The sequence below is a fragment of the Ornithorhynchus anatinus genome, chromosome 17, assembly GCF_004115215.2.
Source record: "Ornithorhynchus anatinus isolate Pmale09 chromosome 17, mOrnAna1.pri.v4, whole genome shotgun sequence".
Lineage (NCBI taxonomy): Eukaryota > Metazoa > Chordata > Mammalia > Monotremata > Ornithorhynchidae > Ornithorhynchus > Ornithorhynchus anatinus.
The window spans coordinates 8,476,419-8,504,134 of NC_041744.1; the positions used below are offsets into that span (position 1 = coordinate 8,476,419).

Genomic DNA, 27,716 nt, shown 5'->3' on the forward strand with positions numbered 1-27,716 from the left:
TACCTGCTAAGAAAATTATATTTTCAAACTGCCTGTCTGTGGAGTGTGGAAAAGAAATACAAGTCTTTCACTGACAAAAGTGCTAAATGACTCTCCCTCCGGGCCTAGGTGCCGGCTCCATTTTGTGAAGGCCACTTTTGATTCCATGTGGAGTGGGAAACCAGCTTAGTTAGCTTCATGCTGTTCAATCTAATTTGAAGTAACTCTTGAATTCCTAGGTGCCTGGAGACTGTAAGGTTGCTTCTCAGAGCCGTCCTTCCTGGCAGTTCTGAGAAAAGGATTAAATTGAGTTGAAAATCCACTGATTGACATTCTGACACCCTGCAAATTGTAAAAGAAAGGGAATTGTATTCAACTTTTAAAAAGTGAGATAGTGACCTGAAAGGACTCTGAAAGTGCCACAGGCCGAGAAGAAACTTAATTTTCTTTACCTGTAAGACTAGAAAATTGCGATAGCATTATTTTGATTTGTAAAAAGTTTTCTGATACTGTCAGCTCACAGAGTGTAACTTCAAGCAGTATGAAAAAAGGTCTGCATGATGGTATTAAAGTAGCTTGCTTTGCTGAACTGGCAGGTCTTTTGAGGAGAGACAAAGGACTAACGATCTCTGAATGTCACTGTGGGAACTGAGGTTTTAAAGACAAGTACACATATATGAAATCTATAGCTATGGATGTACTAAAAGTAAAGGGCCTTAATATTGTATTGAATCATTCACTCTGCCTTCTGGTTCCTGTTGAGACAGATAAAGATAGTACCTGAGCTAGTATTTTCCTAAAATGCACAGTGTAGGTTTTAAGGGCGACCTTAGTGAGCTCGCATCTCCGTGGGGCAAAAGGAGCTTGGACTCACCTTAAGAGCAGTGTTCTAAACAGGCTTGGGTCCTCTTTTGATCCTTGCAGGAGACCGTAATAAATTGCAGCTTGGATGAGGCTTCAAACTGGCAAGTTAACCAGATATTTTAAGCAATTTATTTTTGGGGTGCATCAGCAGATTTTTTTTTCTTCAACCGCCTTTGGGTGCATGCTGACAAAGCCTGAACAAATCTTTCAAATGTCCTAGTTCCTTGAGGTGACTGAAGATGAGGCATTAAATGCTGTCTAAGATCCAGCACCTTTCATCGACTCTTAAATTACCTATTTAGCCCTATTATTGTGCCTCAAGCAGTTTTAGGCGTCTCTTACTAGAGCCTGGTATTACATACTTCGTGTCCCCTGATATCTGCAGGGAGTTTTCTGGGGTTTTGCACCAGGCGATCCTGCTAATAGATGAGAGGTTCTTTTTTTGTTTGTTCAGTAGTTAATTTTATCAGGGTAGATTATTTTCTTCTGCAGCTTTGCTTAATTCCCATGAAATTGATTGAAGACTGCAGCAGTCCTCTGAAGGAAAGGTGCTATGTAGGTCCAAAAAAAGTCAGCTAAACCATCAATATTAATTGTTATCGAACTCTGGTATATCCCATGAACAGCAATAAGGCTTTATTTAGTATTTATCAAGCATCTACATTGTGCGAAGGACTGTACTGTGTCCTTGGGAGAGTATAGAAGGGTTCAAAGATATATTTGCTGCCCACAAGGAGCTTAGGATCAGATGGAGGTGACAGACCGCTATACATTATTTACCATATGGAAGCAGGTGGGAAAAGTATAGATGCTATTGGTAATAGCAAGGATTTGGACAAATGAATAAATAAGCAATAAATAAGTGAACTGTTAGTCCTATTATCTTAATGTCCACTGTTGACAGTGACTGATGCTGCTGTGTGAATCATTTTCTTAAAGCATCACTCAGCACACTGCTCTCCATTCCTCAAACCAATACAATGGCTTCCTATTTCTTTTTTAAATGGTATTAAGTGTTTACATGTGACAGTCACTGTACTAACTGCTAGGGTAGCACAACCTAATTAGCTTGGATAGGGTCCATGTCCCACATGGGGCTCACACTTTTAATCCCCATTTTACAGATGAAGTAACTGAGGCACAGAACAGTGAAGTAGCTTGTCCAAGGTCACGCAGCAGACAAGTGCCTGCTGGAATTAAAACCCAGGTCCTTCTGACTCCCAAACCTGTGCTCTATCCACTAGGCCCCACCCTGTTCCCCCAGCCTTGAACTCCCTCGCTCCTCATATCCGTCAGACCACAGCTCCTCTTAAAATCCCAACTCTGTGAACAAGTCTTGCTGATGATAACAATAATAATGATGTTGCACTGGGGGAGGTGCAAAATGATCAGATCAGACCTAATCCCTTTCATTCAGTAGTATTTATTGAGCGCTTACTATGTGCAGAGCACTGGACTAAGCGCTTGGAGTATACAATTTGGCAACAGATAGAGACATTCCCTGCCCAATGATGGGCTTACAGTTTTATCGGGGGAGACAGACGGACAAAAACAAGACAACGTAATCACGATAAATGGAATCAAGGTGATGGACACCTCATTAACAAAATAAAGTCCCTGTCCTAAACGGGGGTGAGAAATTTACATTTTATAGTTGTAGAAACTGACACTTAAAGAGGTTACACTCTCACAAAAACCAAGTCGCACAAGGCAGTGTCAGAGCTGGGATTAGAACCCCGTCTCTTGACTGCGAGCCCCATGATCTTTTGACTAGGCCATGCCTAATAGCCTCTCCACCTAATTCCTGTCACTCTAAACTGTACAAACCCACTGTACAAAGTCACTCGTGAATTTACACCCATCCTTAGTACTTGTGTATCAGTGTATTCCATTGTTCATTCAAATATTGAGTTTAATTACTCTAAAATATTTTTGTCTGTCTCCCCCTTTAGAGTGCAAGCTCCGCCTCTGTTTACTCTTAGAATGGAAGCTCCCCCAACCCCCAGACAGGGACCATGTCTTATTCCCACCTGTATAGGCTTTCCCAGCGCCTAGTACAGTGGTCTGCACCCAGTAAGATCCTAATACAAATTATTACTACTTTTCCACGTGCTTAGTAGTGTATAGCATTGGCTGCTGAAGAAATAGTTGTACTAATGTCACAATTTTATTTTTCCCTATTCTGAAGATCGAAAGTTTTCATGGTAGTTTTATTTTTTTAAAAAATTAGCGCCGCAGGGCTCACTGAACCTGTACATCTGTGTGGAAAGCAGGGCTCCCCGATGATGGGGAGGGGAGGAGCAGGAAGAGAGAGCAGGAGGAGATCACTGTCTCCTGGACTCAGAGTGTTTTTCCATATTTGTGGAAGCCAAATAAAGTGCCAAGACTTTCCATCGGCACTGTGCCTCCTTTGACCCCTTCTACCTCTCCCCTCCATTTCAACCCTACACTCTTTGGTGGAAGCAGAGAAAACTGAACTCATTTCCCTACACTTGGGTCTGTCGTCTTTGGGCATATGGTATTCGCCCCACCTTCACCCCCACAGCACTTACGTACAAATCTTTAAATTATATATTATAAATCATTTATTTGTATGAATGCCCACCTCCCCTTCAGACCGTGAGCTCGTTAAGGGCAGGGTGTCTGCTAATTCTGTCGTCTCCTAAGCCCAACGTGTCTGCTGATTCTGTTGTCCTCTCCCAAGCGTTTAGTACAGTGACCTTCCACAAAGAGCTCGGTAAATACTATCGATTGGTTGATTGGATGGGGATCCTGGAGCAACTTCTACTTAAAAAAATAGAAAGTTATATTAGATCCGGAAGGTACTTGGAGGAGGAATGAGAAGTGTGTGTGGCAGATATCGTCAAAAATGTCCCGAGCGGGCTGCCGAGACTTGGCACTCTTCACGTAACTTTTCCTTCAATGAGAAAGACACCCACTCTGTGTGGCATGGTGCCCCTCTCGCTCGCTCACACGTCCCCAGCTCTGCCAAGCCCCAAGGCCGGCTCGCCCACGGCCGCTGTGACTCAGCGGGGCCCGCGGCCGGGCCCGAGCGAGTTTGCAGCAGAGCCTCTTCGGGGGCGCCCGCTGTGGGGGCTGCGGCTTGTAGAAGCAGCGTGGCATAGTGGCTAGAGCACGGGCCTGGGAGTCGGAAGGTCATGGGTTCTAATTCCGGCTCCGCCATTCGTCTGCTGTGTGACCTTGAGCAAATCGCTTCACTTCCCTGGGCTTCAGTTCCCACATCTGGAAAATGGGAATTGAGACTGTGAGCCCCACGTGGGAGGGGGACTGTGTCCAACCTGCTTTGCTTGTATCCACCCCAGTGTTTAGCACAGTGCCTGGAACGCAGTAAGCGCTTAACAAATACCACCATTATTACGTAATTTTTGCGAAAAGCAGCATGGCTTGGTGGGAAGAGTACAGGCTTGGGAGTCAGAGGTTGTGGGTTTTAATTCCGGCTCCGCCACTTGTCTGCTGTGTGAACTTGGGCAGGTCACTTCGCTTCTCTGTGCCTGTTACCTCATCTGTAAAATGGGGATTGAGACTTTGAGCCCCATGTGGGACAACCTGATAAGCTTGTATCTCCCCCCAGTGCTTAGAACAGTGCTTGGCACATAGTGCTTAACAAATACCATTATTATTATTGTTATTTATTATTATTAGAGCACGGGCCTGGTAGTCAGAAGGTCATGGGCTCTAATCCAGGCTCCGACACTCGTCCGCTGTGGGACCTCGGGTAAGTCACTTCACTTCTCTGGCCCTCGGGTCCCTCATCTGGAAAATGGGGAGTGAGGATGTGAGCCCCACGTGGGACAGGGACTGTGTCCAACCCTATCTGCTTGTATCCACCCCAGCGCTTAGTACAGTGTCTGGCACGATGTAAGCGCTTAAAAATACCATCATCATCATCATCAGACCCAAAGGGGGGGGGTGGACTAGCCCCGTCCCTTTAGGCCTGGGCCACGCCCCAGTCCTCTGGGTCTGCCCCTGCCTGCTTAGGCTCCGCCCCCTTCCATCTAAATGGTGATGATGATGATAGTATTTGTTAAGCGCTTACTATGTGCCAAGCACTGTTCTAAGCACTGGGATAGATACAGGGTAATGAGGTTGTCCCAGGTGGGGCTCACACTTTTAATCCCCATTTTACAGATGAGGGAACTGAGGCCCAGAGAAGTCAAGTGACTTGCCCAAAGTGACCCAGCAGACAAGAGGCGGAGCGGAATTAGAACCCACATCCTCCGACGCCCAAGCCCGGGGTCTTTCCACTAAGCCACGCTGCTGTCCCTGTCTGCTTCGGCCCCGCCCCCTGGACCCTTAGGCTTCACCCCCTTTCGTCTAGGTCTGCCCTTGCCTGCTTAGGCTCCGCCCCCTTCGGCTAGACCTGCCCCCCTGCAAGCTTAAGCCCCGCCCCCTGGCCGCATAGGCTCCGCCCCCTTCCACCTAGGACTGCCCTTACCTGCTTCGGCCCCGCCCCCTTTCATCTAGGACTGCCCCTGCCCGCTTCGACCCCGCCCCCTGCCCGCTCAGGCCCCGCCTCCTGGTCGCCTAGGCTCCGCCCCCTTTCACCTAGGACTGCCCCTCTGCTTAGGCCCCGCCCCCTGGTCGCCTAGGCTCCGCCCCCTTCCATCCAGGACTGCCTCTGCCTAGGCCCCGCCTCCTGGCCGCATAGGCTCCGCCCCTTCCCACCTAGGGCTGCCCTGGTTTAGGCCCCGCCCCCTTCCCCCTAGGACTGCCCCTGCCTGCTCCGGCCCCGCCCCCTTCCGTCTAGGACAGTCCCTGTCTGCTCAGCCCCCCCCCCCCCCCGCCCCTTTCCGCCTAGAGCTGCCCTTGCACGCTTCGGCCCCGCCCCCTGCCTGCTTCGGCCCCGCCCCCTGGACACGTAGGCCCCGCCCCCCGGCCGCTCGGGCCCCGCCCCGTTTTCGGGCCGGCCCTGCGCAGTGCACCTCCCCGCCGCGCCGCTCCGGGCGCTGGGCAGAGCAGCCCGGCACCTGCTGCCGGCCGCCTCCGCGCTCTGGCCAGTCCTTCCCGGCCCTTTATCCCCCCTCGCCCGGCCCTGGCCGCCGCCCACCCGGCTCTGACCCCCCCCCCCCGCCTCCCCCGGTGCTCCGGGCCGGCCCCCGTCCCTCCGGGCGGGCAGGATGCCGGCCCGGCCTCGCTGACCCTCCGACCGCCGTGGCGCCGCCCGCACCTGCCCGCCAGTCATGATCCCCTACTTCTCCGCCAACGCGGTCATCTCCCAAAACGCCATCAACCAGCTGTGAGTACCTCCACCCACCCCCTTCCCCTCTCCTCCTCCCGTCCCCTTGCGGGAGCCGCCAAGCCGGGTGAAGTCCAAAGTTTTCCAGTCCCGGCTGAGGCATGGAAAAAGTCGGGATCGCGGGGAGCCGGGGGAAGACGAGCCGCAAAAAATCGTAACGGGATTAGAGAGGGACCTGCCGGCAACACCGTCTCTCTCTGTTGCCGCGTTGTCCATTCCGAGCGCTTAGTCCAGTGCTCTGCACATAGGAACGGCTCAAGGAATGCTGTGGAAGCCTCGGGGACTAACGGAGAAACTTCAGGCTGCTAAAAAACTTCTTTGCCGGGCTCCAGTGGCTGCAACCAGCATGACAGCTAGGCTAAGGGCTCTCGCTTTAGCACAGGTTTTTTTCCCCACCAAAAAGTCACCCCCCAAATCCGTATTCTGCTGCCTTAGTTGGGAGAGTGTGTTTTGAGTGGTTTTGTTGCTGGTTTAGTGCTCGTACCCTGGAAACTTAGTTGTAAGGACCGGGGGACCGTTATCCGCTTTGGGGGGAAATGCCCTGAAGAAGGTATTTTATTTATCACCCTATTTATTTTGTTAATGAGGGTCCATCCCCTCGATTCTATTTAGCGTGATGATGTGGTCTTGTTTGTGTTTCGCTCCGTCTCCCCCGATTACACTGTGAACCCGTCGTTGGGCAGCGATGGTCTCTGTTGCCGAATTGTCCGTTCCAGGCGCTTAATCCAGTGCTCTGCACATAGTAAGCGCTCAATAAATACTATTGAATGAATGTATGGACTAAGTAAGATCCAGGTTATATCCCTCCCAGGGCCACTTGAGCACATCTGCACCACCTAACACTAGGGTTCTCACAGCCTCCCGTCCCACTGATATATATATTTTGCATACCCTGTTACTCAAAGACTCACCCCCGAATGCATTCCCTTGTCTTTCTTCCTCCATTTGTAAATTAGTTGAGAGTCTCTCTCCCTTGGTATATTGCAAACCCTTTGAGGGCAGGGATCACATCTGCTTACCCTTTGGTACTCCTTCAAGTGGGTAGAACAGTACTTTGTACACAGGAGGTGCTCAATAAATATTGCCGATTGATTGTCCATCAACATCTGACAAATATGTATTTATTATAGGGCTTGATAAAAGTGCATGTTTCAGAGTCTCTCTACAAGTTGTTTCCTGTTTGGTTTTTAGCTGTTCAGCTGCTGTAATCTCTCTTTAAAGTAGAGGAAGTGCTCCTACGTGTAACCTCTTTGTGGTTTCCATACATAGCAAAAGTGTTGCATATTAGAAGAATTACAGAGAGATGACTTTGAGAAGTAGATTTGAACTGAAATTTTGGTTGTCTCGGCTTAGAGTTAAAGCTTTCTCCCCAGGCAGTCCTAAAGATCTCCTCTTGATTTCCTAAACCCTTAGTTTATCGGTTGTATCAGGGCAGGAACAGCACGGTTAAGGGATATCACCACGGTTCATTGCAAAACCATATTTAGCCTGGAGATTCAACCCCCAACTTCAAATAGCAACTTTTATTGTCTCTTTTCTCCCTAGTGGGAAGAGCCTGAGCCTCCCAGTCAGGACACCCAGTTTATAATCCCACATCTGCTACTGGCTTGCTGTGTGATCGTGGGCAAATCACTGAACCTCTCTCTGTCTCCATTTCTCATCAGATTGGGATACGAGAGATTATGGGCTAGGGATTACTAATAGGGATTTTTGTATCCACTATACTGAGCCTATTAATAAATACCCCCCAAAGCACTACCTAGTAGAGGTGATAAGCAGCTGGACTCGACAGATGCTTGCTACTCCTCAGTGAGGTGTGAAACTGAAAGAACAAGGTTAAGAGAAGTAAATGTAGGTAGCAACAAAGGCAAAAAAAAAAAAAAACGTTTGAGATAAAGCAGTACTCCAACTAAAAAGAGAGATAGGCCACATGCGACCCCAAAGGAGAAAAATCAGAAAGGAGCAATTAGTGGCTTTTTTTTTTTAAGGACTAAACCACTATTTTTGAGCTAAACTAATGAGCAGTGAAATAGTCCAAAAGTGGACAGTTTAAAGGTTATAAGGCTGGGAGAAGAGATGTTGATAGTCCACAAAAAAATTTAAAATTTCTACTTGCTTCTCTTGTACTCTCCGAAGCGCTTCAGTGCCTTGTACCCAGGAGGAGCTCAGTAAAGAACATTTTGTGCTTCCTAGTTTCATGATTTCCAAGACAAGATCACATTGGCGATTTCCAGTGATAGAAATGATCTTTAATTGGTGACACCTTGCTCGCAAAAAACATAACTGCACCCCTAGACAGAGAGTTTTGCTGATAAAATGAGCTAGCTTCAAAGAAATGCGGAAAAACCATTTTGATCCCATTATGTTTCTTCCCCCTTTCTTTGGGAAAGGGACTTATACTGACACTGACCAGTTTCTTCTCATATGTACTCTTGGTACTGTTGATTTAGAGCCCCAGTGGGCTAGAAGTGGGCCAGTGTGCTGATAATGGATCATTTTTGAGTCAGTGTTTTTAACCACCCCTTATTGGTTGAACACAGTAGGTTCATCTTGACTTGGGTGACCCTTTGATGTAAGTAGGAAGGTGGTAGAGGGTTTTTGCCCTACAGATGGGTTGAGTTAAGGAGGTAAAACAAGCTAATGGTCAGTCAGTCTTGTCCCACTTTTTCTGCCAAATCCTTTTTCTTCCTACACCTGAGGAATTACAAACTCACTCAGATAGAGCAGCTATAGTGAATCATTGGATTGCTCATGAGCACCCCAGTTGGGCGTGGCCGGGGGAAGAGGGAGAAAGAAGATTTGGTCACATGAGTAGAGCTGTAGACAGGGAAAATGGGAGTGGAAAAAGATTGTCATCCTCTGAACTCTATTTGTACCCTCCCAACTGTCTGGATTCCTCCTTTTCCCTGACAAATGCTATTTATTAGTAAGCATCTCCGATTCCTACTGGCCTGGGTAAATCTGCCTGGCCTTTTTGTGCTTCACTTGTCAGTCTGCTGACTGCGCATCTTTCGTCAGCTGTACATTCCCCTCCGTCCCCCTTACCCCCAAAATGACTTTAATTTCTAAATAATTCAGAATGGTTCGGTTATTTAGAGAGCAGATGTCCCCCGAGAGGTGGCCGCTAGCAGAGGCCTAAGCATTCCTGGTGTTACTGTCATGTGCCAAACAAATGCTGTTTCTGTGTTCTGAAGAGTTCAAGGAAAGATCAAGAATAATTAGATAAAATGCTGGCATGAGCTAGAGTTGAAACAATGTTTCTATTATGAACAACTTGCATCAAAAATCTTGGAACTTATACACACGAAACATTACTTGATTTGTTAATGAGGCTCTCTTAATCCTTTCATCCTTGACCTGAAATATTTCTCCATAGTTATGAGGTTTCACTTAAAAACCTTCTTGGAGTCTTTAGAGATCTGTAATAGTGGTTTATAGAGTTTCAGGCCCATCAACAGATAAGTGTTTCTGGATGAGAATCCCTTTTTAGAAATCTGAGGGACAAGACACCTTTTCACTTGCTATGTGGTTGCGAGCAGCTGTTTTGTAGCTTTAAGATGGCATGTGAGTCAAGTACATCACTCCTGTCAGAAAGCTAAGAAACAGTTGCAGGGAGTATAAATGATGCCTCTTCTAATTATGTTATTCAGTTGTCTAATTAGTGAAGCAGAGAATCAAAAAAGAAGGGCTGTGGATGGGAAGAGGAAGGAAGCTATTATGTTCCATCAGTAAGACCTAGTAACCCTGAGGGGCAGGCTACTTGGCTTTTCGGGGGTATGGAGGAGGGATTCTGAGAGGATGAGGGTGGTGTATGTAGGTAGGTGTTCAACAGTAGTTACCTGTGGTATGGGAAAGTCGAAGGGACCATTTCCGCCTCCCATTTTTTTGGCACGGCTAAAATATGCAATTAGTAGCCATTACTTAAGACTTCATTTATGGTCAAGTATTAAATGAAGCAGATGTGGAGAAAGAATTGGAAGGCTGATGCATGATTCTATGAAGGTTTGTTTATTTTTTTTCCTTTTGGGAGCCTCAATCTGAGATCCTTGTTTTCAGGGAATAGCCTTTCCCACCTAGGTGTGTTTGTGTTTTGAAGCTGAGTTTGTGGTGTTCTTTGCATCTTTCTTTGGAAAGCAGAAATGGGAGGGTATGTTGGGTATCACTGGTCATTCAAAGACAGAGCCTTTTTTTTCTTCGCTCTCTAGTTTGAGCAGCAAAGATACTATTAGATGAAGTGCTTTTTGTAGTTCTCTGGGGTTAGCAAAAATCAATCTCATGTGAACATCTAAAAACTGATTTTAGTCCACCAGTCCAAGATGCAATCAATTTTTGATTCTCTCAAGTTAAAACTGCTCTAGAAGATTATTTTTACTGGAAGATTTCAGTGGTTGAGGTTTCGGTTGTCTTCAGAAGAGATCACGCCAAATTCAGATCGTGAGAACGGTGTTGCTCAACAATGTGATGATGATAGTATTTGTTAAGCACTTACTCTGTGCCAAGCACTGGGCATATCCTGGGTGGGAGCTCAGCTCCACATGCTCCCAGGCCCCTCAGCCCCGGGACTCTGGGGTAGAGACCCAAATACCCACGAGATACCTGATCTGACCCGTTGGGTGCCCCCAGTGGGTAATTCATGTGTCTGGTGCGGTGTACACACATTTAGTTGTAGAACCACCCTTATTCTCTGGTCATGGTTGGAGGAGACCACCACCATCAGACCGAGGTCACCCTATCCCTCCTAATTCCTCTCCTCCCCGTCCATAGATTGTGAGCTCGTCTTGCGCAAAGAATGTTTCTACCAACTCTAGTGGATTGTACTCTCCCAAGCACTAAGTACAGAGCTCTGCACACAGTAAGCGCTCAATAAATATAATTGAATGAATGAATGATAGCTGAGGCAGCCTCTTCTCTTCTGTCACTGCCAAAGAAAAATCCCAAGACCCACCTTCGCAAAATTTTAGAGTATTACCAACAATCTGACAATTTAGGCCACAGTTAGCCCAACCTGGAGCAGGGAAGTGCCCAACAAATAGCTTATTTAGTTATTTGTCCTGTTCTTGACTTTTCTCTCTGCCCTCTCCTCGTTACATTGCGTGACTCTTGAAGGACCATGTTTTATTATTGCGTACCCTCCCTGTGCCTAGTAAGCAGTTAATATTTGACTGGGTGGTGGCTTCTTTAGTGTCATGCAGATTTTAAGGGGCGAGTTTGAGCGAGAGGCCTGAGCAGAAGAAATCAGAGACAAGCCCCCTCTTGGATCTGCCATTTTGGGTCCAGGCAAGCAGAGCTCGGCCCGGCCTGATCACTAACTACACAAAGTGTCGGGCATCCATGTTTGTCCCATTGCTCTGCTGGAATCTCTGCACACTTCCTTGCATGTGAGATGTGCTGTGCTGTGTGTTGTTTCTGTACCCGGGAACCCTAGGGACCCTGACTTGGGCCTACCAACCAGCGGGCCAGAATGGAGGTGGAAGAGGAAGCCACGGACAGAATCCTACCATCGTTTTCCGGGAAACTCTGCACCACATCACTTGAGCCTGTTCTGCACTGTAAGCTCACTGTGGGCAGGGAATGTGTCTGTGATATTGTCATTTTGTTCCCTCCCAAGCATCTAGTGCACAGCGTGCTCAACTACGATTAACTGACTGCTCAGCCTTACTTAGCATGGGAGGAAAGACACTTCCCCATGGATTTTTAAAAGTAGCAGCGGATCTAAGGACTCTTGGGCCCCGAAGGGCTGGATCAAGCTGCTTAAATGCTTTTACGGAGTTGTCTTTTGGAGAATTGGGGTTTCAAGTGCAGTTCCAAGATGTCGAACTGTTAGTTAAAATGTTTTGCTGCAGAGTAAAGTGCCAGGAGGTAATTGTTCAGTGTTTCCGAATCCTTAAGGAGCACCTTCTGAGTGAGTGCTCTGGCTTTCAGCTAAGGGTTAAACGTATTCAGGAAGAGTCTTTACATAGTTTGGGGATGCAGGATGTTGCTGCCACTAGAGTGATCAGTTTTAGCTGGGAGAAACGTGCTGGGAACATCAAAGCTTCCTTCAGCTGTAATTCAGAAAGGATGTAGCTGGCTGTTTATAAATAGACTGCCGGGTTTTGTGCAAGAAAAGGTGAATTCGAACAATTAACCTTCCCCTCCCATTTTTTTTTCCAATATATACATCTTCACAGCGCATAAGGCATCATCTTGGTATTCTGGTTCAGAAATCTGAACTTGAGTGCGAAATCATCTCTCTACATTGTTTTGTGTTTGCAGGGGTGTGGCTCCCCTCTAGCCCCCACAGGGATTTGTATTGTATTTTGTCTGGTAAAGTAGTAATCACCATCTCCCCTCCCACCGAAGAATTGCAATCTGACCATCCCCTCCAAATGAAGGCAGGTTTGAGTTTAACCACTTCTGTGCCAGGTAGATACTTTGAACATTACACAGACATACAAGTGTAGACTTTGGCAAAATGTGGAATTATTGTATCTAGTTAGTTGTTGGAACGTGACTCAAGGAAGCAGTGTTGCCCAGTGGAAAGAGCCTGGCTTCTACCTCCAGCTCTGCCAGTTGCTTGCTGGGTGACCGTGGGCATGTCACTTAACTTCTCTGTGCCTCAGTTCCCTCATCTACAAAATGGGAATTCAATACCTAACCTCTCTCCTGCTTAGACTGTCGTCCCATGTGGGACCTGATCATCTATCCCCGTGCTCAGTACAGTGCTTGGTATATAGTAAACACTTAATGAATATCACAGTTGTTATTATTATGGCTGTTTACATTAATAAGAAATTTCAGAGTTTGGAGATCTTGGGCTGTGTTGACTGGATGTTTATTCATGTTCTGCCTCCCATATTCTTATAAGTTTGTGCAACAGGAAGCTAAGACAGTTTCTGGTTGGGGTGTTCTTCCTGCCACATTAATCACTCTGGTTGACCCGAGGGCAAGAAGATGATCGGGTCTGTGAACTCAGCATCTCATCCATGCAGGGTTCTGCACACTGTGTGGTAATAGCCAGTTATCGTCGATAAGGAGTAAAGGGAAAAAGGTCTCTCTTCCTGTTTTTCTCAAGCTTGGCCTCACTGACAGAGCTTGTGAAAGATATGCTTCTCCTATCTGTAATTTATTTTAACGTCTGTCTCCTCCACTCGATTAAAACCTCCATGAGGGCAGGGATCCGGCTCTACCAACTCTATTGCATTCTCCAAGCTCTTGGTATTGTGCTCCGGACATAGTAAGTGCTCAATAAATATCACTAACTGATGCGTTGACCGGAGTTCCGCTCTTCATCATTCTCCACCCTCTTCCACCCTGCCAGGGCAGTGTACATTAAATAGCGGGGTTTTAAATGCTGTCTTTTATTATCAAATTTTCTATGTGGTTGGGTGGGGAGAAATGCTGGAGGAATACTGGGGAAGTGACTGAAGTGACTGAACCCCTTTACACCTTCGGAAGACACAATCTCAATTAATTAATCATGTTTATTGAGAGCTTACTGTATGCAGAACACGGTTCTAAGAGCTTGGGAGAGCACAACACAATATACCAGGCACATTCCCTGCCCACAGTCTCCAGTGTACTGATACCCCAGGACAGCCTTCAAGTGCCCGGAAGGCCAGGGAGAGGGCGTCAGGAAGCTGGAAGCGTCCTGGTTGAGAGTCGGGAAAAACCAGCCCTGTCTCCCTCCCGCTGGTACCCCAAGGCTGGGTCGCTCACTGATCCTGCTACCTCTCTTTCTCTCTCCCATCATCCTGACTTCTTCCTTCCCCTACTTCTCCATTACCACCACCATCCAACATTTGATGGGGCCTTTAGACTAGTTTAACTTTGAAATCCTTAGTTGGGTTCCGTTATTCAAATGCTGCTCTGTGCTGGATCCCTTGCTTACGTAAGGCAGATGGGGAATCAGGGTGGAAATGGTGCTTCCATTTTGCCACACAAAAGATCCCTCCCGTCAGGCCTGGAAAGAGACCAACTCCTGGGGTTGACTAGCAAGACTATTAAGGGGGTTGCTGCTTTTCCTGGGATCTCACGGAATTCTACCTTCTATCGTTGTTTTCTGCCCCAACCCACGCCCCCTCCACCAAGTCGAGAGTGGTTGAAACACGGAAAAACAAGGGGTCTTGGCAGTGATGAGAGAAGAAAGCTGCTGTAGAAGGTGAAAGTGTGTACTCATAATTAGGCCCAATTACTACCACTAATCAGCAGGGAATGAAAGATGTTCTTGAAAGGCTTTTGTTTAGACCAGTGGTGTTCACTAGGAAATTGCCATGGGCTAATTTGGGTTTGTCATCCTCAGCGATGAATATTTATTGAGTGCCCTCGGGGTCCACATCACCATACTAGACACTGCAGGCATTACACAAAGAAAATACTTATTTAGGAGAGTGGCCATTTTTCTAAGACTCTTACTATTGAAGGCGGAACAGCTTTGCTTAGAGGGGCATGAAAAAGCCCCCTGAGATTCTCTGGGAAGACTGGTGATTGTGACTGTCTGTGAGCAGCTTTTAGGTCAAAACCATCAGGATCCAAATAACATCAGCTTCACGTGTAGTTGATTCCCAGTGTACAGAGGCCTTGTGTCATTCTACAGTAACCGGAGCTGAGGACAGGAGCTTTGATTTCCTTGCTTCTCCTCGAACTGTCATTGCCTTGGTTGTCAGTTTACCCAAAATCTCTTTCTTCTAAATCCACCCTGAAGCTTGGCAGAGCACGATCCTAAAAAAGATGTATGTGGAAATTATTTGCCTAGCACTGGTTTGGCTTTTGGTGGTTGAAAAATAATCACAGGAAATGCATTAATTACCAGACATCAAAGGCTGAATAGAGGTTCAATCGCTGAGTAAACCAAAATAACAGTTTAATGATATTTGATAAAACTATAATCCCTGCAGCTACTTAAAAAACTCTGTTGAAGACCTTGGTGGAGTGGTAGAAATAGCATGTTAAAGCCCCAGTGAAAAATTTTCCCTTTTCATTTAATCATTTGGACCCAAAATAATTTGATTACAGCCCTGTCCTATAAGCATATTTAAAAGATTGAAAAATATTTAGTGCAGATATCTCAGTAATCTTCACTATCAGCCTAAGAACGGACAATTCTGCCATGCAAATGTATGACATACATTCTTCTTCCCGGACACATCTGTTGGGAAATGCAGCTGTTAATATGTTCTGACTTGTCTAGCCTGTCAGATCTCCTGTAATCAGCCTTGGCTAACATGTTAGCCTTTGGTCCTCCAAATATTGGTCTTGCCTCTGCATGTTTCACTGTCCCCTATACACTTCACTGGGCCTCTGAGCAGATTTGTTTGGAAATTCTGGTGTGATTGTGTGGATGTTTATTCTCCTTCTGACTTCTTTCGTGCTCTTTTAATGCATGTTACTGCACTGTAAATCAAAAACAATCTCTAGCCCCAAACTATTTTTTATTAATCCACTCTCTTCTTAGGAAGGATTGAAAAATAATGAAATCCACATTAGTTTTGCCAATTACTAGGCTTAAAGATGTTTGTCTTTTTCTGAACAAGGACAGCTTTAGAAGCACCTTAGACTAGGCTCCTTATTCAGCCATATACAATTTGTAATTTCGGAAAGAAAATGTTTTTTAAAGCAATTGCAATATCCTTGACCCTTTGAAATAGACAAATCAAGGAAGACAACTGCTTCACTCCAACACCATCCATAAAACCATATCCTCTCATAGGCTTGCCTGCCCCTTCTCCTTTTTGCCCTCAACTGCTATTAGGAAAATGAATGGTTTATCTTGTATGTCTTATACAGCCGAGCATATAAAATAAGGGAAATAGCCTGCCAGAGAGAAAATAAGAAAACTACCCAACCAGGGAAGTTTCTTAACATTATAAATATCCTAGCAGAGATCACAGCAAATCCCTATTTTAAAGAACCAGTTTCCACTTCAGGTAGCCGACCCGCTCCCTAAACTGTGACAGCAGACTGCTTCGTAAAACTGGTGCTTGCCAGAAAGGCACTCTGCATTGTGTTCTGGTTAGGAACGTTGTGGGCAAGGAACATGTCTGTCAACTGTATTATATTTCACTCTCTCAGGTCCTTAGTGCCCTGCTCTGCACATATCCTCCATAAATACAGTTGATTGATTGAACAGTGCTCTACATTATCATGGTTTTCCTCCCATCCCCTGTATCTGAGGCCCTTGAATGAGAAGCAGCGTGACCTAAGTACTTTGTATCTACCCTAGTGCATAGAACAGTGCTTGGCAGGTAGTGAGCGCTTAACAAATACCATTATTATTATTATTCCCTGTGCCTCAGTTTTCTCAACTGTAAAATGTGGATTCCAATTCTGTTCCGCCTCCTGCTTAGACAATGAGCCACATGCGCGGACAGGGATTGCATCTGACTTGATTAACTTTTATCTACCCCAGCACTTGGAACAGTGCTTGACACATAGTAAGGGCTTAAAAAATACCATTATTAATGATAATGTAAAAAGCTTAGTAGTCATTATCTACAATTGTGGAGTTGGAAAACGCTGGTGGTAGATGTGGAGGCCTCAACCTTCTGAGTAAAGGATTCTGACTCTCAGGGCAACTAGGCAATGGAACCCTTCATAATCTGTCCAGACTCCTTTGTATAAATGAATCATAGTGATAAAGCAAGAGGAGAGACGTAACAATGAGCATCATCTCTTAATTGCATGCACCTCTGGAAATGAACTTTAAAGAGTGCTATTTTATCAGCAGTCATCTTCTATGCTTTGGAGACTCAAAAGAACTTGCCTCAGTCAGTCAACTGCATCTGAGGATGAGTTCAGAAAAACAGCACCTTCCCTTCAGATAATATCTTGAACGCTCTCTGCCCCTAGTTTACAAAACAACCTTTTGTTGCCCTATAAGGGTGGACATTAGTAGTTCCCTGTAAAACTGCTATTGGAGATTCAGTATCACTGATAAGGTATCTGGAAGTCAAAGAGGATTGGAGTGGGGTCTGTGTGTCTCTGACGAAAGACCAAAAAACCACTCTGACCGCCAGGCATCAGAGCTGAACTGCTGTCGGGGAAAACATCATGGGTCTTCTTTCAGCAGCCAGAATGAACAGGGAGGAGACAGAACCTGTTCAGAGCTAATCGAACATGGCAAGGGTACCAGGTTCACTCTAGGGATGATTTCTGGGAGAATGCTGCTCCCCTGGCTCTCAGAGAGTGGATAGCAAATTGGAAAACAAAGATGAACCATGATTGCCCTGGTACCTATCTCTATTGGGAAACTGAAAACCAATTAGATGAGATAGAAGTAAACCATTTGTCAGGGATCACCTCCAGGCCCTCTCTCATTGGGATGTGATGGATAGAAGGGGGGTGCTGAAAGCAACCTAATTGAAACATGCAAATGACATTTGCATTTCTAATTAGGGTTAACACCACTGCAACAGACAACTGGCCTTTACTAATCATTTCCACCAACTGGGCCGCAGAAATTCTAAGGCATAGATTAGGGAAGTGTTACTTAAATTTTATGTTTGTTCCCTTAGCTCAAGAAGCGTTTTGGCCTTGGCTCTGTTGTATTTTACTCTCCCAAGTGCTTAGTCAGTAGTCTGTATACAAGAAGCTCTCAATAAGTGTAATGGATTGATTGACTGAAATACCATTGATTGACAATTTGTCCCCTCCCGCTTTTTCAAGACAAGAATCAGCTATGTGTACCAGTCCACTGATAAACCCTTAGAAGCCCAGCCTGGGAACAACCTTTCCTCCCCACTTTTTTTTTTTATGGTATTTGTTAAGCACTTACTTCATGCCAGGCATGGTACTAAGCAGTGGGCTAGGTAGAAGATAAATCGGATTGGGCAAAGTCCATGTCCCGCATGGGGTTCATAGTCTTAATGCCCATTTTACAGATGAGGGAACTGAGGCACAGAGAAATCAGGTAACCCAGCAGACAAGTGGTGGAGTCAGGATTAGAATGCAGCTTCTCTGATTCCCAAGCCCATGCTCTTGCCACTAAACCACACTGCTTCTCACTGAAGGCTGGGCAGCAATGATGGAATAAGGCTCTTGGAAAATGTTCTGTCGTTCCAGGGCAGCAAGCTAAGGACCAGAGGAAATAGCCAGGCCTCGTGGAAAGAGCATGGCCCTGGGAGTCAGGGGACCAGAGTTCTCATCCCAGATACATCATCTGTCTGCTCTGTGACCTTGGGCAAATCAGTTAACTTCTCTGGTTCTCAGTTCTCTTACCCTCGAAATGGGAATTAAAGCCTTCTTCTTCCTACTTCGACTGTGAGCCCCATGTAGGACAGGAATTGTATCCTACCTGATGATCTTTTATTTACCCCAGCCGCTAGTTCAGTGCTTGGCATAAAGTAAACACTTAAGTACCATTATTATTATTTTCATTAAAACCTATTTAATCAGGTCTTGCCATTTCTCCCTTGGCATGAGCTGCTTTAGGAATAAATCCTTGTGGATTTTTAAGGGATTCTTCATCAGGGTTCCAAGAAATCCTTCTCTATTGACATTCCACCGTCCCTGTTAAATTCTGTAATCTGCTTGTAAATAAAGAAAATTTTAAAATAAACTTTAAGCCTAAGAAATGCAAAGACCTGTAGATGTAAACTGGTGGGCGGAGAACATGTCTACCGACTGTTATATTTTAGTCTCTCAAGTGCTTATTTCAGTGCTTTGCACACAGTAAGTGATCAATAAATATCATTGAGTGTAAAGACATTTGGTTGAGAATTGTTAAAACTGCTGCATTCCTGGAATACAGTCTCCTTGAATTTAAACCCCCCTGCCATCCGGCATAGGTATAAAATTTGTGTGGTAGGAGATCAGTGAAGCTCTTAAACCAATAAGCACATTTTTCAAGGCAGCATGTGTACATACTAGCTACATAAAGATGTGTTTCCAGTGTTTTGGGTCTGTGGTTAGATGTTTCACACCATTCATATGCTCACGCGTTATAACTATGTACAGCAGTTAGTAAGCAGCTTGTGGAATTTCTTGAAAATATCCAGCCAGTCTGTGGAAGGGTTTAAAGCTAATTCCAGTGACTTTAAAAGCACAGTGTACCAGTATTGGGAAAAGAGGCTTAAACGGTTGAAACTGATCAAAATATATTTTCTCGTAAGTTAACAGTGTTTACTGAGAGCTTCTTGTGTAAATATTTAAAGAAGTACAGTAGAAGTAAAAGGCATAGTCCCTGCCCTCAAGGACCCTACAGTGAATTGTTGGGGGTGGGAGAAGGTGAGCAGAAAGGCAATTAATAATAATAATAATAATGGAATAGAAGAAAGAACAAAGATGAAACTGGTAATAGCAAAGGTTGGAAAGATGGTAAGATACATGGGTGGCCAATCAATCAGTTGTATTTATTGAGCACTCACTGGGTTCAGGGCACTGTACTAAGCATTTGGGAGAATACAACACAACAATATGGGTTGTACATAAGTAGCGTACGTCGTTAGATCTATCCATAAGGGCTGTGGGATGGCTGTTGGGTGCCCCCACTTCCTGTCATGGAAATTAATCGGGAGAGGCTTTTTGGAGGATTTCAAGAAGGCTTTGAAGATAGGGAAAACAGTGGTCTGGTAAATTTGAAGGCATATGCTCTTTGTTTTTTGCTTTAGCTTTATAATTAAGCCAAAGATTTGGATTTGTCCATTCTTAAGTTAGGCTGTTTTAAAACAGGGGTGGCCTCCCTTAACTTGAATGGGGCTGTTTGTGAATGGCGACCATTTTTGAGGCCAGCTGAGTGTGATTGAAGGTCGGGGGTTTGGAAACTGGATAGCTGTTCATATACTATTGCCCAAGACTTTCAAATAGTGGTGTCTTGATCAATTTTAAACATATTCATTATACCTCCCCTGTGGTTGCTGGCCTCAGCCTGGCTCCCAAGTGAATAGAGCAAGAAAGGTCGAGATTTGAACCACCTCTTTCCCTCCAGGCAGATGATCACCAGAATTATCCAGGGCAGATGATTAGTCTTGTTGGGTTTTTGGTGGCTTTTTTTTTAGCTCTCCCGGTGTGGTGATTCCACATTCTCTCAGGTACAGTATTCTGTTACAGTGTTTAAACACCCTGGCAGTTAAGAAATTCTTTCTTCAGCCGCTTGCTTTTATTTAATTCGAATCCATTTTCGTTTGTTTATTCTGCTGTGAACTCCATAAACTCTCCTATCCTTGATCACCCTCTTAGCCATCTCTTCTCAGTGAAACAACCTCAATTCTTTTAACCTTCCTTATTCTAGGACCCCTTTTCTGTCCCTTTAATCATTGCTGTTGCTCCTCTCTGGATCCTCTCCAGTTTCCCTGTGTTTAAGATAGTTTACAGATCTGCTTGAGACAAGAAATTCATGCATGTTCCCGGGGAGCTTTTCCCAGCCTCTTGAATTCCCTCCCCTCCAGTCACAATCTTGAATGCGACACACCAGGAATATGGTAGTTGTTTAATTAGACTTGAAAAACTGCAGGAAGGCAAGAGTCCCCTGTAATTCTCAGCTTCTGTTTCCAAGCTGTGCGCCGAGTGATAAACAGAAACGGTACTGGGGGTAAAGTGCTTCTGCTATGTTTGACTGAATCCAGGGAGGCAGAGACGATGAAAAGTTCTGAGCAGTTGTGACTTTCAGGAAAAAATTGGCATGTAAAGCTCACTGTGGGCAGGGAACATGTCTACCAACTCTGTAGTAACTAAGACTAAGCTTCCTTTTTCCTCAGCTCCCCTCTCCACCGCCCTGACTCTACCCCCTCCCTGCCCCACAGCCCTAATTCTTTTTGTTTATATTAATGCCTGTTTATTTGTTTTGATATGTGTATATCTGTGATTCTATTTTGTTTATATTGATGTTATTTATGCCTGTTTACTTGTTTTGATGTCTGCCTCCCCCCTTTTAGACTGTAAGCCCATTGTGGGCAGGGATTGTCTCTATTGCTGAATTGTACTTTCCAAGGACTTAGTACAGTGTTCTGCTCACAATTAAGCACTCAATGAATATGACTGAATGAATGAATGAACTCTGTATTGTGCTCTCCTGAGTGCTTAGTTCAATGCTCTGCACACAGAAGCGTTCAATAAATGCCACTGATTGATGTTATGCTTCACTGAGAGGTAAAACTAATTGCCTTTAAACCAGGTGCTCTTGGTATCCCAGATTCTGATTTGTGAGATTGATTGGGAGGTTCAGTGAGCCTGGATCTCCCCTACCAAAGGTGAGCCTCTCAGTGGAATAAATCAGGTTACTTGTGTGTGGCACTGAAGGTTTAGGATTCTGTAGCCTATAAAACCCTTGATTTGGCCACCTACCAAGTTCAGGGTGGAGTGTTTAGCGGTCTGTGGGAGATCAGGTTTAACATACTATTTCTCCTTTGCTGCCCCATCCAATTTATTTAGGTCTTAATCCAGCCCATTTGGTCTTGGACAACATCTCTGGAATTTTGCACCCAACCTAGAGAAAACTCAGTAGTTTATCTTAATAGGGGATTAGTCACCCAATAAAAATTCATTCATTCATTCATTCATTCAGCCTTGAGGTGTGTGTTTTTCTGTCCCAAAGAAGATGTTTCTTTTTTTTGGCTAAATAAGAATTTCAATAAAAAGGTATTGGCCTTTGAACCAAGTTTTTTCATTGAAGAATCTGAAGATATGCAGGGCTTAAATACAGAGAATGTGTAAAATCTGTTATTTCTAATGTAACTTGCAGAAGGGTCAAACATTCCAAAGTGTTTATCTGTGTAAATTTAAACCAGGCACCAGAGTAGTTCTCTTTCTAGTTCTACGGCATTACGTGTTTACGCGGTTAGTTTCCCATTTGTAAGAGATTGCAAATCCATTTTAAAATAAAAGGCTTGGATCTCAGATTAGATCACCTACTTTGGTTTGGTACTTTTTTGCAAAAATCAGGCATGAATGTATTGATGGTATTGAAATAATTGAATGAGTTAAAATAGCAACTTGACCAAACCACCTTGTTATAGTGTGGTATAGTATTCATTCACTGTCATATTTATTGAGCGCTCACTGTGTGAAGAGCACTGTACTAAGTGCTTGGGAAAACGCAATATAACAGTAAACAGACATGTTCCCTGCCCACAATGAGCTTTCAGCCTAGAGGGGAAGACAGACAATAATATAAATAAATAAATTGCAGACATGTACATAAGTGCTGTGGGGCTGGGAGTGGGGATGAATGATTAGAGCTTTGGATGACTTTTGGTTTAGATGATAATTATTAGCACTATATTAAGTGGGTTAGAATCAAGATAATCAGGTTCCACATAGGTTTCAGAATCTAAGTAGGAAAGAGAACAGGTATTGAACACCCATTTTGAAGAGGAGGAAACTGGGCAAGTCACTTAACTTCTCTGTGCCTCAAAGTCCCACTGAAGGCATGGCAGAGCCAGGATTAAAAGCCATGTCCTCTGACTTCCAGGCCCGGACTCTTTCTAAGAAGAATAATAATGATAATAATGTTGGTATTTCTTAAGCGCTTACTATATGCAGAGCACTGTTCTAAGCGCTGGGGTAGACACAGGGGAATCAGGTTGTCCCACGTGGGCTCACAGTCTTAATCCCCATTTTACAGATGAGGTAACTGAGGCACAGAGAAGTTAAGTAACTTGCCCACAGTCACACAGCAGAGCTGGGATTTGAACTCATGACCTCTGACTCCAAAGCCCGTGCTCTTTCCACTGAGCCACGCTGCTTCTCATTATTGTGGTCTTCAAGTTTTTACTTTGTGCTGTGCACTGCACCAAGGTCGGGGATAGATACAAGATCATCAGGTTGGACAAAAGTCCCTGTTCCATAGTCGAAAAAGGAGGGAGAACAGGTGTTCCCGTCTCCATTTTACAGATGAGGATACTGAGGCACCGAGAAGTTCTGACTTGTCCAGGTCACATTGGAGGCAAGTGGCAGAACTGGAATTATAAGACCGGTCCTCTGACACCCAGGCTCTTTCCACTGTGCCGAACTGCTTCTTGCAAAATACTATAAGAATAGAACATGCAGGTGTGTGTATTGATAATTATAATAATTGCAGTATTTGTTAAGTGCGTACTAGCTGCCAAGTCCTATGCTGAGCACTGGAGAAATAAGCAGATCACAGTCTCTTTCCCACATGGGGTTCCCAGTGTAAGAGAGAGGGAGACTAGATAGTTAACCCCCATTTTACAGATGAGGAAACAGGCACAGAGAAGTTAAGTGACTTGCCCAAGTTCACAGAGTAGGTAAGTGGTAGGCCATGTGTGTAACTGTTTTTGGTAGCCTCTAGACTACACCAGGAATTAAATTTGCCCTTTTCATTCATTCATTCACTGTCATATTTATTGAGCGCTCACTGTGTGAAGAGCACTGTACTAAGTGCTTGGGAAAATGCAATATAACAGTAAACAGACATGTTCCCTGCCCACAGTGAGCTTTCAGCCTAGAGGGGAAGACAGAAAATAATATAAATAAATTGCAGGCATGTACATGCAGCACTTAGTGCTGTGGGGCTGGGAGTGGGGATGAATGAAGGGAGCAAGTCAGGGTGATGCAGAAGGGAGAGGGAGAAGAGGAAAGGAGGGCTTAGGGAAAGCCTCTTGGAGAAGACGTGCTTTCAATCACGCTTCGGAGAGAGAGGGTGTAATTGTATGTCGCATTTGAGGAGAGAGGGCTTTGCCTTGTGGAAGATGCAAGGACTAGAGCAGAGTGGGAGGGGAAAACAAATACCCCAAAATACCACCTTTTCAGAATTAGCAATAAAATTGCAACTGAAATGGAAAGCAGATTCCCCCAGCCTCTTCAGCGACACTACAAAAAGCTTTGGGAAAACATCCAACATCTGCTTATCTTCCATGCAGTAGAAATACTCCTAATTGCAGCTTTCAATTTCCTTTGAATCAAGATAAACAGCTTGCTGTTTGTTATACTTGGATTTAAGAAGTAGGGAAGTATGCTCCCTGAATTCCTTGAATGTAACTTTTTGGGGGTGGGGGAGTGCCCTCCAGAGAGTCAGAAGGACCTGGGTTCTGATCCCGGCTCCGCCACTTGTCTGCTCTGTGATCTTGGGCATGTCACTTCGCTTCTCTATTCCTCAGTTCCCTCATCTGTAAAATGGGGATTATGACTGTGAACCTCATGTGGGACAGGGACTATGTCCACCCTGATTAGCTTGTATCTACCTCAGAACGGTGCCTGACAAATGATAAATGCTTAACAAATACCGTCAAGATTATTATCAGAGAAGCCAGATTTTTCTCAGTTCTTGCAAGGGGGGAATTCCTTAATTGTGATTTTTAGATTGTGAGCCATATAGAGGACAGGGACTGTGTTTAATTCCTGTCTGTGTATTTTCTCCCAGTTGTTTGTACAGTACTTTGTACAGTGCTTAGATAAATACTATTGTTACTACTGACATCTTTCCACTCTATTCCTAGAGGTAGAATTACCTTTGGGACCACCAGGGCTACTGAGCTAGACCTGGCTATAAATCAGCCAGTCACTTGTACGTCAGCTTGCAGGGCTTGCCTTCCCAGAAGACAAACTGCAGCAGTGGCAAGGCCGGATGAGGTTTTTAGAAGCAGGGGCTAATTATTGTTCCTCCTTCGCCTTCCCTCTTGCTTGGTTGGATGGGTGGGGTACAAGTGAAAGAAAAGGAGGGGAGGGGCCACCGCTGGCCAGGGTCCTGGGACTTTTAGTCCCGCTATTGTGTCTCACCCTCCTAGCCTCTCCAGCTCTTGGGACGTCACCCCGCTACATCCTCTGTGTTAGACTGCTGCCTGTCATGACACCGTTTACCTGATCGGGCTTAACACCAGCCTCAGGATTTTTAAAGCCTACCTCTTGGGCCCAGTGTTATCCAAAGAGTTTCTTTTTGTGAATGTTTTAGGCAGGTGTTACTCTCCCCCCTTCCCACCCCACAGTTTAGTTTTTCCTTTGCTGGCTGCCGTGGTCCGGTGTCTGCCAGTTTGGCGGCTGGAGGAGTAGCACCCCAGCCAAACCCTGGTGTTTTTTTTGTAGTTGTGGTTTGCAGGTAGGAAACCTGTTTGTTCCTGTTGCCGAGTGACTGAGAGACCGAACGTTTCACCCTGTGACGTAGCTGGCTCTTTGTCTGACTGCCTCTAGGTGTGGTAATCCTGGCTTGATTTACCCGGAAGGTACTCACTGCCCTGCTCCAGGTATGACTGTGCCCAGGATAGAGAGGGATTTTTGTATATGTGTGTGTGTCAGAGATTATGCACTGCCGGTAATATATCCGTGTGAAATGCTGTGTAATCAAGATAGGATTCAGCTATGGCCATGGGCAATCAAGGCTAGGCCTCGGTCGCTCTCTTCTCAGTTTCTCTATTACCCTTCTGCCGAAGGTGAAGTCATCACTACCTAATTCAGGCGAGGTGATGGGCCTGATTCTCTTTCTAACTTGGAGGAGGTGAGCATACCTTGTCTAAATATAGAGCGTTCTGGCCCCGACTAATATGGAGAAGGACAGTAGGTTGACCTTAGGCTGTCTCACTTCATTATTTTCAGTTACAGTAACGTTCCAAGTGACAGGGTGGCTTTAATTGTGAAGGACTGTGGAGCTGGGAATGTCACCCAAAAATTGAATGACAAGGCCCGGTTTGGGGAAGCCAGGAATTTACAGGTTAATGTTTTGATTCTGATCCAGAGCTGATCCAGAGCTGTAGTCTGTGAGAGTCACATATGTGCACCTCGTTAGCCCACCGGTAACTTCTGACTGTGGAAAGAGCCTTGGTCTGAGAGTCAGAGAACCGGGGTTCTAATCCCAGATCTGCCACTTGTCTGCTGTATGATCTTGGACAAGTCTCTTAACTTCTCTATGTCTCAGTGATCTCATCAGTAAAATGGAGATTAAGTCCTCCTTTAACACACAGTCACAGGGACGGTGTCCAATGTGATTGTCTTATATCTACCCCATCACTTCGTACAGATAGTACTTGTAGTAAGTGCTTAACAAGTGTCAGTTAAAAAAATAAGGCAGGGTTGGGGGAAGAAGAGGAGACCTTAGAATCCAGATCTCCTGGTTCCCAGTTGGTGCTCTAGTCTCTCAGCCAATCACCTTCCTAAGATCAAAATTAAAAATGAACAAAGAGCTAGGAGTTGCTTCATAGGAGAATTTGAAGCAATATTTTTGAGTTGGAGGATTGGGGATCATATTTAGGATCGGTGCATTGTGAAAGACCAGGGTGGTCTCCCTCCCCCGCAACCTGCATGATCAAACGTTTACCACATAAGGTCACTCACAGAGAAGCAACATGACCTAAGGGAAAGAGCATGAGTTTGGGAGTCAGGAGATTTAGGTCCTAATCCCAGCTCTGCCACTTACCTGCTGTGTGAACTTGGGCAAGTCACTTGACCTCTCTGGGCCCCAGTTTCCTCATCTGTAAAATGAGGATTCAGAAACTGTCCCTTAGAGTGTGAGCCCTGTCTGAGTCAGAGACTATGCCTGATCTGATTGAATTGTTTCTACCCCAACGTTTAGCCTAGTACTTGGAACATACTGAGCCCTTAATACAGTTGAAAATTATTATTATTGTTATCAGTGGTGCCCTATGTGAGGAACTGGGTAGGAACTGAGTTGACAGTTAGATGCAAGAAAGATGATTGGTGCGGACTTCAGTTGTACTTCTGGTCAGGACCCACTCACTTTCCCAACCCCCCACTTTCCTCACCCCCGTTTATTTCTCCTGGTACACAGGAGCCTTTATAATGGCTCCCAATCGCAAGATTCTCTTGGGCTTTGGCTGAATTCTCCATTTGGGAAAGAGGAAACGAGGGCCTAAAAACTGCCATATTTTTTAATGGCCGTTAATTTAGCTCCAGGCCAAGAAAGTTTGTCGTGCTTTCTGCTGTTAGTGTTACCTACTCACCTCTCCTCTGCATTTAAATCCTTTCTAATGGAATACAGATGAATTTGTAAAATCCAGCTACATTCTTCTAGCTGAAATTGCCCCTAGGCTTCTGTTGCTTGTTACTGCACCCAAACGACTAAGCCTCATTATTGAGGGTTTTGTTTAAAAAGGCATTTTCAGAGCTTGGGTGGATTTTAATTAATTTCACTTAAGTCCTTCTGGCCAAATCATCAGTGTGGGTAATATCCGTTGGAAAGGGGGAAGTTCTTTGTATAAAAGTGTTTTCCTCAGCTGGTCCTCCCTGATGCTAAAAGTTTGGAGCCTGACAGGAAATGACCTAGACATGTTTGATAGTAAAGTGACATAAGGAAGAATTTAGTTTAAAATCCACGGCTCATTCTGGGTGGCACAGCTCAGTTGGCAAATCCCAGCTCGACCCTGAATTTGGTTACCCAGAAACCATCCTGGTTGTCATACCTCAAGAAAAATGAACATCAATGAAGAGATGTTGAAAGCTATTGAGGTAAAAGTCTGACGATTGGGGAAGGAGAGAGGGAGACAGATATTTAGATATATATATATATAGATATATACATACATGTCTAAAACCCTTTGAGGAAATGGATCATGTCTACCAACTCAGGTTCTACCTGGTCCACCTACTTAGACAGTGAGCCCCGTTTGGGACAGGGACTGTGTCTGAACTGATTAACTTGTATCTAACCACGGGAGTTTAGAACAATACTTGGCACATAGTAAATGCTTAACGAATACTATTATTATTGTTAACTTCATTGTATTGAACTCTCTCG

The 27,716-nt window shown here is 45.0% G+C and overlaps 1 protein-coding gene across 2 annotated transcripts in view; it reads left to right on the forward strand.

The window, feature by feature from the left end:
* The window catches only part of SSH2 (slingshot protein phosphatase 2), a 199,576-nt gene that overhangs the window by 106,290 nt on the left and 65,570 nt on the right, over positions 1-27,716 (forward strand). The window contains exon 1 of one of the 2 annotated variants that reach the window (XM_029082058.2): positions 6,000-6,100. The exons of the other annotated variant lie outside the window; for it this stretch is intronic. Within the exon in view, the coding sequence (XP_028937891.1) occupies positions 6,045-6,100 (56 nt within the window). The 5' untranslated portion in view covers positions 6,000-6,044. Of the gene's footprint in view, positions 1-5,999; positions 6,101-27,716 lie in introns of those variants that run through there. 2 annotated transcript variants of the gene reach the window in all.